The sequence below is a fragment of the Haliotis asinina genome, chromosome 10 (assembly GCF_037392515.1).
Source record: "Haliotis asinina isolate JCU_RB_2024 chromosome 10, JCU_Hal_asi_v2, whole genome shotgun sequence".
Lineage (NCBI taxonomy): Eukaryota > Metazoa > Mollusca > Gastropoda > Lepetellida > Haliotidae > Haliotis > Haliotis asinina.
Window position 1 is genome coordinate 14,447,752 of NC_090289.1, and position 17,643 is coordinate 14,465,394.

At 35.8% G+C, this 17,643-nt stretch overlaps 1 protein-coding gene and 1 long non-coding RNA gene across 2 annotated transcripts in view; both read left to right on the top strand.

Moving 5' to 3' along the window:
• LOC137297934 (uncharacterized) overlaps positions 1–17,643 on the top strand; it is a 237,060-nt gene that overhangs the window by 151,213 nt on the left and 68,204 nt on the right. Inside the window, exon 75 of the mRNA XM_067829924.1 lies at positions 172–738. Within this exon, the coding sequence (XP_067686025.1) occupies positions 172–738 (567 nt within the window). The remainder of the gene's footprint in view (positions 1–171; positions 739–17,643) is intronic.
• Positions 1,314–4,101, top strand: LOC137298949 (uncharacterized). The gene is made up of 3 exons (XR_010957771.1): positions 1,314–1,632; positions 2,299–2,325; positions 3,864–4,101. It is a non-coding gene; the product is annotated as an uncharacterized lncRNA (long non-coding RNA).

Consider the following 17,643-nt stretch of genomic DNA (forward strand, 5'->3'; position numbering starts at 1 on the left):
TGGCACTCTATATTGGTAATACATGTACATGTCTAAATGTTTCATGTTCAGGTTACTTGGTACTGTCCCCTTGTCAGTGGTCTTGGTACTGTCTCCTCCTGTGTCAGTGGTCCCATCTGTTCTGTGTTTTTGTATTTCACCCCTGACACCATGTTTCCCTATGACCTCCAGGCTGTGCTGATTCCAGGATGGATCTTGTCTTTGTGTTGGATGCCTCTACCAGTGTCACAGAACCCAATTTCAGACTCATGCTAGATTTCTTGAAAGACTTCTTGTTTGTGGCCAACATTGATGGGGGTAACGTCCGTGTAGGTGTACTGATCTACAGCACCAAAGTCTTCATCCAATTCCAAATGAATCAGTACCAAAGAAAAAGTGACATCTTTGATGCCATAGATGAGATCCCATATAATTATGGCAGCACCAACACATTTGGTGGTCTGAATACAATGAGAACTCAGATGTTCACACCTGATAATGGTGATCGTCCAGATGTGCCGAATGTTGCTATTGTGATCACTGATGGTGTGTCCAACATCAATGCTAGGAAGACAATCCCAGAAGCTGAAAATGCACGTGAGGAAGGCATCCACATCTATGTCATAGGTATTGGTCTGACAGACACCAGGGAAATAGATGGTATTGCTTCACCACCCTTGGAGAGGAACAGGTTCACTGTTAATGAATTCAGTGAGCTGAGAACGATGAGAGACCAAGTCTTCACTTCCATGTGTCCAGGTACATCACTTGCTGAGATCCAGAAGCTTCACTCTATGAGATCCCACTCTGTTCAAGACAAACCATTCTTCAGTACATGCTAGACGAGGGCACATACAAGAAACCCATTTGAACTTCGTGCAGTTTGAATGGATTTCTTGACATGCTGTCTAAGAGGGCAAGCCAAGTTCTATGCCTGGTATTAACACAAGCGTAGACAATTCAAACAAAGGTTTACTTACAGGTTGTTGTATCTAGATGTATACAGATATGTATCATATCAATCTGTATGCTTTGATCATGAAGACACTTTGTGTGATACATTTTGTCATAATCTCCATGCTTATTTAATTTCTCTTTTCTATGCTGATCTTGTGGAAACTACTCAAACAATACATTTACCTGTGTCATCATTACTTTACATTTGATGAAAACATGATGCTGTGAAGGAAAATGTATAGAAAGCTGTCAGTATCTCTTGGAAACTTGGTGGACAAAGATTAATGTTGCTTGTTTCAGCATTTCACAATTGTTATAAGATATATATTTTTTTTCAGAATTTTCTGCATGTGTTATAACGATAATAAATAGTCTTTTTTCAGCAAATTTCAAAATATCGTTTTCATGCCTGTACTTGAAAAGGTAAGTACAAACAAGCTAGTGATAAAGAAATATTTTACATGTTTTATGTTTTAGTGTATGTTTTTATGTGTATCTGTTACTCACCTTTTTCAGGATCCTCCAAAATAAGGTAGGCTTGTCAATCATTCAGTTTATGTCCTGTTATTCTGTATTTAACAAGCATTTTTGTTTCAGGGGAATTTTGTTATTCTCAAATATATGTATGAAACTATTCCCTCTGTAGGTGGCACAGACCAAAGGAATGACTGGTGAATGACCAAGACATGTTTGCAGGTGAGTTTGCAATTGTTTTTGCTTTTTTTAACACTACACAAAACTGTTGTTGAGATATATTATATCAAAGTTATGATGTGAACATAATCTCTGTACTTCCTCATGTGTTACATCCACTGTTTCCTGCTTAGTAGAATAAAATGTTGCTGATGCAATTTCTTACAAGTAGGTGATGAAAGGCAATTTAAATTTGATGCAATCCCACTGTTAAGTAGACACTGTATATCTAAATTTGTTACATTCATTGTAGAAAGTGTGATCATTGTAGGCAATGGGGAACATCATTCTTTCTTCACACAAACACTGTATGTATGGTCAAAACTGTCCCAACAAATTAAACACATCAAAAAAGAAGGCTTTTATTTGCATTGCAGTCTTTTGTTCTTAAGTTGATTCAAAACTGTACCTAGATGAAGTGTTTACGTGTACTACTCTATTATATATATACATCACAGAAAGGTGACTATATTAGAGATCTAGTATGTTCTGCAAATTTGCTGTTAGTATAAGACAGTATAAAGTAACATCAGTCGTCAGACATATACAATCAATCCAGTAAGTACCAATGTGCAGTGTTATGGTTCCGGAATCAGGCAGAAATACTTGCTGCTTTTAACATTAGGTGCGGAAACAGCTTGTTAATGCTTTTGTATATCTTGTTTTCAGATTTGATCAGCCAGTCATCAACTACAAGTAAGTAAGAGAATGACTGTCAATGTTTTGGGGATTACACTCTACTGAATACACATGAATATCTCTTCATACATTCATGTGATCACTGTTTATGTATATTTGGCCACTCAATAACAATGGCTGTCACTATACACTCAATAAATGTAGTACACACATGCACCAGTTAACAGTATATTTACTTTGCTTGTAACAATGCTTTTCTTTCACATATAGGAACATGCTCATTTTCAATCATATTCCTATTCACATATGAAATAAGAGTGAGTTAGTGAGTGAGTATGGTTACACATCACTTTAAGCAACAGTCCAGCAATATTTCAGTAGGAACCACCAGAAATGGTCCTCCCACATTTTACCCATGTTTGGATTCAAACCTGGATCTTGAGCATGACTCATGGGCACTTTAACCATTAGGCTACCACACTGCCACTTTGATAGAGTAAGAGAAAAGAAATCTGTATAGATTGTAGTGGAAGTCATTATGAAAAAACACAGACAACATCATTTAAAGTCACAATTCTCTGCTTCCAGTGCATACAGTCCAAACAAAACCTGGCAGATAAGGAATAAAAGACTATTTTTAATGGAAAATAGACACTTTAATCTATGTTTGAACATTTCATTATCTCTTTTGTTTCATGACTCAGTAGTATATGCAAGTATATTAACATAATTTTGTATGTATAGTCATGGCCACCCTGACTACAATCAGGCCACCCTGGCCACCCAGTCAAAAATCTTCCTGTTCCAAATTCAGGCACTCTGTGGGAGTAGTTTTGTACTGGAACATTTTTGTTTTTGTTCTGTTTTTGACAGACAAATTTTAAGTCTAACTTTTGGTACAATGGTATTTTATAAAAGTTAAAACGTAAACAATCAAATCATATCGTTAGACTAACATATATGAGTGAGTGAGTGTGTATGATTGTGTGTCACTTTAAGCAATATTCCAACAATAACACAGTGGGGAACACCAGGAATATTGTACACAAGCAGGGAAAACAAATTCACATATATAGTACAGAACAATCCCTTTGATCACATGAACCTACAAGTATATGCTGAAAATATGCAGGTCTCAAAATTTTTCCCAGTGGTAATGTTTAACAAGGTACCTCTTGATTGTGGGTTTGGGCAAAATTGAAATTCATGTTTATTTGGCATTAGAAAGCTATATTTGTCAGCATTTGCTGAAAGATGAAGAAGGTATTATGTATGCACTGAGACAGTAGACTTTTTTATTACTTATTACTTATGTCTTCTATGGTATGGATGATATGAATGGCTTGTAGGTCAAATGCTGTTATAATGCTTACAAAGAACATTCTGTATGTTCATTGTTATATGTTTTCTTTGTGGATAACAGGTGTCTAAATGTTGTAATATGGTCATTGATATATCTATAGATATACCAGACATGGTCTTTCTGTAAGTGACTGTAATTCAATGTATATGTATGGCACAGGTGAATTGTTGTTATTGTGATACTATGAAGCATCTGTGAGTCTGTCCAGTGTTTGTTTGTCTGTCTGTTTCAGGTATCACCTCTACACTCCAGTCGGAAGTGATAATTTGGCACTGAAACAATGTGTTTTCGTTTCGTTACAGATTGTTGCATGATTTGTGCTGCTATGTTTAGCATGCATGTGCCCATGCTTTTAGCTTCATGCTTTTTTTATCAATTTTAAATACTTTGCCATTTCCATTTCCATTCATATCAATATGTTTTTGCCATTTTTTCAAATATGTGTTTTCAGAATACTATTTGAACATTTATCCAATTTTCCTTTCATGTTTATCGCTGCAATGACTATAAATGATTATCCACAGGTTGTGTAACAGGATGTGATAGTTGCTCTTGGTCTATATTCAAATAACAGAAACAATGTTTGTGCGTTGCACTCTTATAAGTGTACTTAATGGATTGTATTTGTAATATAGTGTGTTTTTATGTTTTTGTTTTGTCTGTCAGATAATGTTACACATGTGCTAACTTATTTCAGGTTGTATGTATTTATGTATTTGATTATCAAACTCCTGTTTTTTGTTGGATTGTTTTTTCGAAGTGTATAAATGTAAAAGATATTGATGCAAATATCTGTTACTTTTTCAAAACATAAAGGAGGTTCAGTAACAATTAGCACAATATTACATTTAATTGTATTTGTACAATTTTAGAAAGATGTATCAGTGTATTGTGGATGTTGTTTGTGTAGTTCTTTAATTTTCCTTCCTGATCTTTTTGCAGGTGTTAGACCTCAACCTTCAGGTAAGGCAGAGACTCTTCGACATGCCCCCTTCATCATACTTTATACAGATGTCATTTATCATTTTTATTTTGTGGCATCTCTGTTCAAATATTGACACTGTAACCATGCACTAGTTGTTGCAAAAATCATAATTCCAAAGTATGATGAAAAAGATTTTCATCTCGGTTGTCATGGCATTTTAGATCAAGGAGGCCATCGTTATTTGATGTATTCAAAGCTACAGACATTGTACTTTCTCCTTGATGTATGCATGCTAGAGGTCATTCACTTAAATATGTTTGTTTCTGTTATCTTGTGAACTTTGAATTTGCAAGCTTATACATAACCAATGTTTTTATGTGTATGAAAACATTCAACTATTTAAAAAAAACAGGTGGTGATTGCTTAGGACAGAGGATGGATCTTGTTTTTGTCCTGGATACCTCCACCAGTGTCACAGAACCTAACTTCAGACTCATACAGGACTTCTTGAAGTTCTTCCTCTTCAAGGCTGATATTGATAATGACCAAGTGAGAGTTGGTATTGTCATCTACAGTACCAAAGTGGCCATCCAGTTCCAGATGAGTGACTACATTGGAGACAAGAGAGGGGTTTACAAAGCTATTGACAGAATACCTTATATGTATGGAAGTACCAACACCTATGGTGGACTAAACACCATGAGGACTCAGATGTACACACCAGCTACTGGAGACCGACCAGATGTAAGAAATGTCTGTATTCTCATCACTGATGGTGTGTCCAATATAAATTCCAGAAGAGTACAGCCTGAAGCTAAGAAAGTGAGAGCTCAGGGAATCCATGTCTACGTTATTGGTATTGGTCTGACAGACACCAAAGAAATTGATGGAATTGCCACACCACCTCTAGAAGACAACAGATTTACTGTCACTGATTTCAGTGACCTGAAGCAAATGAGGAACCGAGTGTTTGAGTCTTTGAACAAAGGATGTGACAGTAAGTTACATTTATCAGATATTGTGTCTAATTGGTGTCTCATCTTTTAGCACTGACACCTGACTTGACAGTTCAGTGAAACATAACTGCTTTAAGCTTATGTCACAAACTTTAGTTTTCAAAGGCCTTCTATACAAAGATAATTAATGTATCTTGCATTTATAGTTGACATTGCATGAAGAACCATCAAAGAATCCATATCATTGTGTCTTATGTTAGTGTATATGTCAGTGTTTGTTTTTTTTAAACATTGATTCAACAAAAGCTTCATTATTGTATGGCAAAGGGAAATTTCGATAGCTTAGGCATATGGCACTATGGACAATGAGAATTCTGAGGAAAACTACAAACCAAGTGTCACTCCTTTGTGGCAAGAGTCAAGCTGCAAACTTGGTAATATCATATCATTGTATCCAGACTTGAAATTTAAATAGAATTCTGAGGCATGGTGGGCGAGCTGGCTAAGGCGCCAGGCTAGAGATCCAGCGAGGTTGAGGTGTTGGGATCAAGCCCACCAGTGACCGGGTGTGAAAACCTTGTGTGCAGACTCTTTCAGTGTTGTCACAACCCCTAGTGTACAGTACACAAGCCTGTGCACTTAAAAGAACCCACAAATCTGTTGGTATATGACCAGATGGTGGCCACATGAATACTGCAAACACCCAGTTGCGGGTACAGCAATGTGCAGTGAACTTGGACAAAGTACTGTGACTATGTATCCCAGTCCACCCAGCTGTGATTGAGTACCTCGTTAGGATGGGAGAGCCTCAATAAACTCGGTGCGCCAAGTGGCAGCAAGAGTTGTATACTACCCAGGGAGTTTAGATTGAAATACGATGTGCTGTTCAGATTGACATTAAGGGATCAAGGAGAAAATGCCAGTGCCTTGAGCATGCACTAGTGCGTGGATATCTGCGCTATATAAATATCCTGTAAATATAAATATCCTATATTATATGAAATCTGATGCTGAAGATCCAGATTAGATGTTGCAGATACCACCTCAGTTTTCAGATCCTTTATGTCATTTTTTCAAGGCTTTATTATTTTAATTCCTCAATACAAAAATGTTTCTTTCAGCAACAACCACGACCACTACTACAACAACCACAACTACCACAACTACTCCTCCACCTCCAGGTATGTAGCAGGACACATCATTTCAGAAATGTTCCTGTGTCCTACTGATTTCACACAAAATGTCACAGGTTCCTGCCTGACAATAATAGTGCCAACGCCTGGCTTTATCAACTACCAGTAATGAAAACTAATCTAAATTAACTATATCAGTGTCTAGTGGTATATTTTCAATGCCGGACAATCAAATGCTTAGGTAACATGGACACGTTATCAGCAATGAATAAACATACTTTGTTTTGTTTAGCATAGGGTAATCAATTCTAATGAGGTATGAAACTTACTGTCATTCACACAGATGATGGTTTTAGTATGATGCATATTCCTCTACTCACATACACTGTGAGACACTGGAAGTGTGTAGTGCATGTACTTCATAGTCACCAAAGTGGTCAGCCCTGAAGGACATTAAGCATCCCTTGCAGGATTTATTTTTTAGGATGTCAGACTGCTCATGCTGATGAAAAGGTATGTCACTATTTCATCAGCTGAGTATAGGAAATTGCCAGATTTCAAGCTCTAATGTCCATATACCTGGAGTTGTACTTTCATTCAGTAGATTTCAAACTCTACTCAGAATATAAGCCAACACCTAAATATTGTATGAACTACAACCTCTAATTCTCCATGTCATTGTTGCAAAGTGATTACCAACTATGATTGAGGAAGCAGTATTTTTCTGTAAACACAGAAACAACAGTTATCATTTTTAAAAATTCTAAGACTACTACCTCCATTACATCATTCAATTGCATCCCGTATTGTGAGTGCCCAAACCATACAAATATAATGTGATTGTAATCATTAGTTCTCACATGAATGACAGACTGGAAGAAAATCTTGGAAATTTATCATCATGATTACTACTTTTGTGTAGTTGAAAATTCTGCAGTTTAATTTGTTAAATTGCAAACAAAATACAGGATTTGTGGCAATGATGTGATAGCATTTGAAGATTTGTATGAATTCTTGGCATTAATTAAGAAGGGGTGTTGGGGGTGGTGTTACAGTCTCTGATAGAGTATTAAGAATTAAGAATCTTTCAGATTCATGGTAGAAGCTATGTTTGGGTTTTGAAAAGGTATCTTTTAAAAAGTGATTTAATAAGATACTTTTAATGGGAGTTATCTATTTGTGTTAAATACAAACTGCACATCAACAATTTCAGGTAGAAATGGCCGAATCCTAAAACACCTTCAACTAACATGAATCATATCTGTTCAAAATGGTGTTTATTAAACTATGATACTCAGTTAGAACCTGTTGCCAGTAGTCACTTTAATAAATTTAATGGTATCAATGGGAATATGCTATATTCTGAAACATCTTTCACTAAAATCATGAACATCTTTATTTCATTTCATAGATTGTCCTGGCCAAAGGATGGATCTTGTTTTTGTGCTGGATACCTCCACCAGTGTCACAGAACCCAACTTCAGACTCATACAGGACTTCTTGAAGTTCTTCCTCTTCAAGGCTGATATTGATGGTGACAATGTTAGAGTTGGTATTGTCATCTACAGTACCAAAGTGGCCATCCAGTTCCAGATGAATGAATATATAGCAGACAAGAGAGGGGTTTACAGAGCCATTGACAGAATACCCTATATGTTTGGCAGTACTAACACCTATGGTGGACTAAACACAATGAGGACTCAGATGTTCACACCAGCTACTGGAGACCGACCTGATGTGCACAATGTCTGTATTCTCATCACTGATGGTGTGTCCAATATAAATTCCAGAAGAGTACAGCCTGAAGCTAAGAAAGTGAGAGCTCAGGGAATCCATGTCTACGTTATTGGTATTGGTCTGACAGACACCAAAGAAATTGATGGAATTGCCACACCACCTCTAGAAGACAACAGATTTACTGTCACTGATTTCAGCGACCTGAAGCAAATGAGGAACCGAGTGTTTGAGTCTTTGAATAAAGGTTGTGGGGGTAAGTGCAATAAAGATTTGTAATTTCTTCACATCTTCTGTTGAATTTATGAATATATATTAATGGTTTACATAAGAACAGGAATGGAGTGGCATTGAAAGGAACGGAACGCCAAGCATCTTTGAGGTTGATGATGTAGAAAAGTAACTTTTGAAGTTTGGTTTTTTTTAACATTTATTATTTGACCATAAATTTTATCATCAGATTTATGATTTTCACATTAAAACTGTCGTCATTCTGTATCAATCATAATTATCTCACTTATTACTTGGAACTGAAAAGAATGGATAAAGGTTTTGCATAATCAACATAATAATGTTTCACTGCATGTTTTGTTTTCCTGGATGTCTTTTTGGAATTAGCACGACCAGTTAGGATATCTGGCACTGAATATAACTGTAAAGATTTTACTATAAATATTGATAAGGTGTATGCTTGATTAAGACTGAATCATGTATGCAGGAATTATGTAAGTGTCACCTAACCCTTTACACTGGTTTTGATATTACCTTCTTTAACATGGATGGAAAACATCTCTTTTGGTCCACTTTTGAAAAATCTTTATTATATATATGTGTCATGTGTTTCAACAGCTAACATATTTTCTCCAATGATTATTGAAAAGTTCTGCTGACATCAGCATGATAAAGCAGATGTGTCTGTTATTATTAAGTGACTGTCTTCCACAACAGATATCATTTGGATCCAGAGATTTATGTCATGGAGTGCAATATACTTGCAATATACAATATACAGAAATGTCTTAAAAATGTCTATGATTAATAACAACTGTATTAATTTGAATATGTTGTATACAGCTTGATTTACTCAAATGTCAATTAACTTTTCAGCTCCTCTGACAACTCTACCACCTCCGACACCACCACCCACAGGTAGAGCATATGTACTTGTATACTTGGTTAAAGAGTATGTCTACTTTACACATTCCCCTTTTGGGATTTACAATTAAAACAAAATCAGACTTATAAAATGTGATATTTAAATTTTTCTTCGTTTGTGTGGTTGTTGTTGTTTGTGTTCAAGACTTTCGGAGAAAAGCCCTGAGGTATATATTACTGTGCAGCTTAATGAACTTAAAATGCATGTGGATGTAACCTACAAACAGTTTCTGAAAACTATTTCAAAAGTTCCAATAATATTCTATGCTGAAATTGTTTTTGTGGAAGGTGCTAGGAGGGCATGCTTACCCATTTTGTAAACACAAGGTGCCATCACTGATTTTCAGTGATGCATTGACCAAATTTTCATCACTTTTTAGCAGGTAATAGGAAAGGGATTTTGCCATGTTTGTTGAAACCGAAATTGTTCTGCCATGAAATGAATAACTACCCAAAAGCATGGGATGCAAATACAAATAACAATATATTGGACACAAAATATTTGCAGGCTTGTATTTTAGTGCACAGGCAGCAAATGAGGAGCCTAAACTCTGTTTGAGAGAGAGAGAGAGAGAAAACAAAAGGATGGAGAGAGAGAGAGTTCTATGTTAGACATGCAGTGAAATTTGATGCATCATTCATTAACATTATGTCTTATATAATTCCCTAGAGATGCCTTTGCATAAGTATTTGATGAGTGCTTTCAGGATAGGCTCCTCTTTTTGGGAACTGTTGGGATCATAATTATTTATCGTGTTTAATGAACAAAGAACCAAGATATCAGAGAAGGTGGTGAGAAATTTAGATTATTTACTTCAGTTTGCATACTAAATAGTGACTGATATTATGTGTGTAGGGGGGTCCCTCATGGAAGACTGGGTTTCACATCAAACAAACAATGGACATACAAAATGACAAAATTTACCATGTCAAGTTATGATCATCACATTCAAACAATTCTTTAAAGTCTTGTCCTTCCTAAACATTGTTTATATTTTGTTGACCAGAAGTTATATTCCTATCAATGTGTTAGTGGAAATGTTTCCTTACCTTTGTGAATGAATTATAAACATGCACGCAAGCACACACAGGCCAAACAACACAACACAACTTTCTACAGACCCATATTTCACAAACACAAGTGTATCATGTCCAAAAACATCTGTAGGTGAGGAAATGTCATCTCAGAATCAAAAATGAAAAATTGTAAAATGCAAATGATTTTTATTTGAATTTACAGCAAGTACATGTTTAGGCCAGAGGATGGATCTGGTTTTAGTCCTGGATACCTCCACCAGTGTCACAGAACCCAACTTTAGACTCATACAGGACTTCTTGAAGTTCTTCCTCTTCAAGGCTGATATTGATAATGACCAAGTGAGAGTTGGTATTGTCATCTACAGTACCAAAGTGGCCATCCAGTTCCAGATGAGTGACTACATCGGAGACAAGAGAGGGGTTTACAAAGCTATTGACAGAATACCCTATATGTTTGGCAGTACTAACACCTATGGTGGACTAAACACAATGAGGACTCAAATGTTCACACCAGCTACTGGAGACCGACCTGATGTGCACAATGTCTGTATTCTCATCACTGATGGTGTGTCCAATATAAATTCCAGAAGAGTACAGCCTGAAGCTAAGAAAGTGAGAGCTCAGGGAATCCATGTCTACGTTATTGGTATTGGTCTGACAGACACCAAAGAAATTGATGGAATTGCCACACCACCTCTAGAAGACAACAGATTTACTGTCACTGATTTCAGTGACCTGAAGCAAATGAGGAACCGAGTGTTTGAGTCTTTGAACAAAGGATGTGACAGTAAGTTTTAAAACAGATCTCAAGATGATGTGTTTAGCAGATATAACTTGTATTGCAACAAGAACCTTTAAAGAATTTGTATCAATGAGTCTTTGTACAGAATTGATGTAGTGTGTGTTTGTGAACATAGGAAGTGGCAGTTGGTTTATAAACAGCCTCTGAACAAAATCTTTACATGTTATAGGAGAATTGAAAAAAGATGGTTTAGATCTGAATAATTTTAGCTTACAAGATTATATGTGAGGCATGCATATACGGTGACATCTGGAAGCAATTTATTGCCTTTTCACAGATTTGCACAGAGCTTGAAGTCTGGATGGACTTCCATTTCATTTATGTAAAGTGCAGATTTGCCATCATTCAAGGCATTATTTAGATACATTAACTTGTCAACAAAGTGTAATTATTTTTCACTGAGTGTATGATGTTTTTGTACTTTTTGTTCCAGTAACTACAACAACAACTACTACAACAACCACTACTACGACAACCACAACTACAACAACTACTCCTCCACCACCAGGTAGTACATACACAGATGTGGTCTTTCAAATTTGTCACTGTCCTACTGGTCGAAATGCTGTTTTTTGTTTCCTACAAAAAATATGAGAATTATCAAATTTTAGTTGATTACTGAAATATACAAAGGTATAGAGTGATGGTTGTGGATGAATATCAAAATGGTATCTCGAAGGCGTAACATGACAATAACTGAACATGTTGTCATTGCGTGATAATGGTGGAAACAACAAAAACAGACAACAGGAGTTGGTGCCGTGAAAACATAGACGTTTGAGATGATTTGAAGAAGGCGTAACATGACAGTAACTGAACATGTTGTCATTGCGTGGTAATGGTGGAAACAACTAAGACAGACAACAGGAGTTGGTGCTGTGAAAACATAGACGTTTGAGATGATTTGAAGAAGAATACTTTTTATCGAGATGATCCTAACACTGAAACACAAAATCTATTACAAGAAAGAAGTTATCTTCTTTGCAAAATGTTCACCTCCATCATACCTCCTGTTCAGTCTTCCTTTCTTGCATTGTGTGGCTCAGATTGGCTACTGGAGCAGGTGACCTGTGACAGTGACATACACTGTTCCAAGTCATTTCCTGACAGGCATGCTTCATCTTGAAAGACAACATGTATACCACTGAAGCATGCAAATGACATGACTATTGCTACAAGTATCTTGACTCAGTGGCACTGGTCTGTGTTTCTTTCATGTACAATACGCATGGGCATTCTGGAACTCATAATGATGTCATGTCATATTACAGTTCCACCCAGAAATCTGTCATGTTTCTTTACATTATTTATTAGACACTCTTTATGATACCAGCAGGTATGTCCATGTATGTTTAGAAAGTCCACAGTAGATCTAAATTCATCTAAAATTACATACAAGATCATCTATCATTATCCCAGTGTTTACACCCTGAACCCCTATGAATGAGTCAATTTGTTTGCACTTGGTAAATGTTTCTAATTGTCTTGTAACTTTTACTCTGGTGTCCTGATGCAAGTGAACCATAAATCCCCTTTTGGACTCCCTTTGAGGGTCTGATCTTAACATTTTGTGTATACAGAAGCCTGTTAAAAAGTCTGCAATTCCAAGACTATGACATAATGAACATATTGGCTACCACTTCTTATGTCATGCCAGTTTGAAGCATTTTGATCATTCTGATGACCCTTCACTGAGGGTCATCAAATTGTCATTTTAAGGTATTACGTTTTGGTCCTGCAACAGTCCTTTCTCAGACATTTTTAAGCTGATCTTTCTTTTGGGGGAGAGTTTATACCTACTACATCAAGCTGTGGATACCAGATATCTTTAAATCTATTTGATATTTATTCATTTAGCTAATTTGATCTATTTTTGCAAACTGATAGCAAAGGTGGTAGGAATTGGTATATTTGTTTCCAAACTCTTTATCGTTCTGGATTATACATAATCTATTTAAAATATGATCAGGATACGTTGTTTCAACATTTAACATTGTTAATGAGAATGGTCTATATTCTGAAACGTCTTTCACTAAAATCATGAACATCCTTATTTCATTTCATAGATTGCCCTGGACAGAGAATGGATCTTGTTTTTGTCCTGGATACCTCCACCAGTGTCACAGAACCTAACTTCAGACTCATTCAAGATTTCTTGAAGTTCTTCCTCTTCAAGGCTGATATTGATGGTGACAATGTTAGAGTTGGTATTGTCATCTACAGTACCAAAGTGGCCATCCAGTTCCAGATGAGTGACTATATTGCAGATAAGAAAGGTGTTTACAAAGCTATTGACAGAATACCCTATATGTTTGGCAGTACTAACACGTATGGTGGACTGAACACAATGAGGACTCAAATGTTCACACCAGCTACTGGAGACCGACCTGATGTGCACAATGTCTGTATTCTCATCACTGATGGTGTGTCCAATATAAATTCCAGAAGAGTACAGCCTGAAGCTAAAAAAGTGAGAGCTCAGGGAATCCATGTCTACGTTATTGGTATTGGTCTGACAGACACCAAAGAAATTGATGGAATTGCCACACCTCCTCTAGAAGACAACAGATTTACTGTCACTGATTTCAGTGACTTGAAGCAAATGAGGAATCAAGTGTTTGAATCCCTTAATAAAGGTTGTGGGGGTAAGTGCAATAAAGATTTGTAATTTCTTCAGATCTTATGTTGCAGTTACAATTTTCTTGAGAAACAAATTAGGTATTAATGACATATTGGAATCATTTAAGCAAATATTTCAGAAAAACACAAAGATAATCATAGAAAATTCAGACTTTTCAAAACTGGAAATTGGGATATTTACAGTTTGACTGTCTTTAAGATGAATGGATTACCAAAAGTTCTAATAAATATAAACAATAACGTTAAATTGTCGTAATTACTAATTGAAATATAAACAGAAAATGTTTATAATGTTGGTGACAAAACATAAAGTTATTTAATTACTTTTATAGATACTACAAAGTGCAATTCACATTTATCTGGCTTGGGGGGACATGAGTTTGTGTAACAATGACTTGTCCTTTCATGTTCACCACTTTCAGAGCCTCACCGTAGAACTGAAAGTTTTGGATGAGACTGAAAGTTTTACATGCTGTTCAGAAATTACACTGAAGATTTCTTCAAGATTTATTTGAACTGAAAATGAAACCAAAAGGCCTGGAAATTCAAAATAGTTAAAAATGGAGAATGATCATAAAGAAATTGCATGAATTTACTTACCTTTGAACTATCTTGAGTAGCAACCATTTTCAAGATAACAAATTACACATGGCATGTTCTTAGATTTTGTTGATGGATTGATTGCATTTGACAGTCAAACTTGACAGGAACTTCACATACAGGGAGATCAGAATACTATTTCTCATGTCACTTAATTTCTTCAGGGCCTGAGACAACTCTACCACCTCCTACACCAGGTAAGGCATACGTCTTGCATGTGTGGGCTATCGAAAAACTGAAATTTTGAAATCATAGAATGAAGACATTTCCCTTCTTTTATTGTCTGTCAGTGCATAGTATGATGTAATTATTTCCACATCCAGGTGTGGGGCAGTTTTTCCAAGTTATGAAGATAATGAGAAAACAGTGTTCAAATAATACCTAATTCCTTTTCAAAAGTGGTCTTTTGTTAGCCGTTAAATTTTGGATTTCATGCCTCAATCTGAATGTTTGGGTTCAAATCCTCAAACAAAATATTCTAAAAATATGTACTTGACTATCTAGGAGTAATCTTCAAAATATATTCACTTTCTCCACTTTATAGAATGTCAAAAATACTTCATGGATTCACAGACTGTAGATTAATCATTACCTGCAAGAATCAAATGAGTGCATCTCTGTGTATGAACTAAGCGTAAATAGGAGTATTGTCAGAGCAAATAGCTCCTGCCTAAGTTGTATGGCAGTATAATGACACTCTCACTTAAACCATGTCTTGATTTGATGATTGAAAAAATCTATTTTACATTTTACTGTAATTTTTATTCATGGATGATGTTGAAAAGGTGATGTTTTCCAAAAGTTGTTATGTATTAATGATGATTGCACAACCCTTTGCCTGTATCACAAAAATGTTTGAAATTCAAAGTGCACTCTGGTGGCAAACAGTACGCCATATTTCTCACTTTTAGCAGTCATATGTATTTATCTTCTTTTAAATGATTCAGACTAAAACCTACTTAACTGTGAATAACTAAAACTGAAAAAAAACACATTTCAACAAACATGCGAAATTTGAAAACTTCACTTGACATGGGTTATTCCTATAATTTAGAATAACCTCCTTTTGAAAAGATGAATAAAATGAGTGAAAATGTTGGAAACTGTTTCTCAATTTAATATGTCTTCCTGATACTGTTGTTGAAATGATTTTGCTTGGTATTATATTTTTTATGTTATCATTGACTTCTTTACTGTACATTTTTGTTGGAATGCTTTTTGTATAAAATACATGTATGTGAAGTAGTAAAGGGATGTTGAATTGTGTTTTCATTGGGATTTAACTGTTTTTCTTCTTTTTTTTCAGGATACTCTGACACAGGCTATGATGTTATTTTCATGCTGGATGGATCTGTTGATGATAGATATTTTGGATGGATGAAAAATTATGCTGCCTACTTTGCATCTCAAATGAGCATTGACAATGGTATTTGGCGCGTGGGTGGAATGTCATTTTCAAATGGTGGACCACGTCTTGGATTTAACTTGAATAACTATGGATGGCAGAGTGATGTGGTTAATGCACTTGGTAACTCCATGAACAACAGGCCTGGCGGCAGACCAGACCTGGCTCAAGCTTTTGACTATGTACGCTCAAACATGTTCACTGCACGCAGTGGTGACAGACCCAATGCTCGCAACTATATCGTAATGATGACAGCCAATGAGGAAAGTCTGAACCAAGGACAGACTTTGGCTGCAGCCAACAGACTGAAGAATGACTTGGTGGGTATATACACAATTGGTATTAACCTTGGCAACACGTATGAGTTGGATAGTGTTACCACCCAACCCATTAATGAACATCAGTGGCTTATCAATGATGAGAGCGATTTCAACGGACTGGCTGGAATCATGGGATCTTACATGGAGAGAGGTACAAACTATTGATACTTTACAATTTTATGTAACTAAACTCCGCTCAGATTACTCCAGTTTAAAATCATAACCACAAAATGTTAACCACAAAATGTCACCAATGTTTTAGTTTATGCAAAACTTTAGATATTGCTTTCAAAATAAATCTGCAAGAAATATGCAGTACGTAACCTCCAGAATTGTTAACTATTAAGGTGATCAACAGTTACCTTGAGCTAACTTTGTGGTCCCTATAAATGGACTGTATAGGAGAAAAGCCACTTGAATGCAAGCTGTGAACCAGAGCTGTGGAGTTTGGTATGATTAAAAACAGCTAGTTGAATGGTTAACTAAATCATGGCATTGACCGTTTCATCGGTTATGTTTTTTTACAGTAGAGTAAATTGATGTTAGTTTTGAGAATTATGGTTTACTGCCCGAAAATGTAATGGTCAGAATTGATGATGAGGTGTTCCAATAGGCTAACCAATACTTAAGACTAAAGCTAAATAATTTCTGGATTTGATTGTATATTAATGGTTGGACGTAACAGTTCTGACAACAAATTATATGTTTATTTTTCAGCTCCACCTATCACCAGGGCTCCACCAACACGACCTCCAAAATCAGGTTCAGTTTATTCACTTTTCATGTTGCTTTTGGGACTTAGTTGTCTGGAACAATATATAAATGCTAAGACATTTTCATAGTAAACAAATTTTATTTATGTCCAAAACATGAAACCTCCATATGTGAAATTACTGAACATCAAATTATCTGATATTGCTAAATTTGTTTTGGTCAAATATGCATCATTTTTGCATCAGTCAAATACTTATGCCATCTTTAAAGGCACTATTTCACACCACACTTCTCTAGAAGTAGTAATACATTTCTCTCAATGATACTATCTGAACTCAGAAAAGATACCATATAAGTTATTCCCATATTTAGATTACAACATTAAATTACAAATTTTAAATGCATTAATCCAACATTGCATTAAATCAACACCATGAATAATCATTCAAGCAAACCCCATAGAGTTATGTCGCTTAAAGCGCTCTTTACAGATATCATATAACTCCTGTGACAAATGTGCTCTGTTTGGAAGCGTCTCACCTCGAAGTATCAATTATCGATTTCAGGCAAGTCATAAGGGATAATAAGTC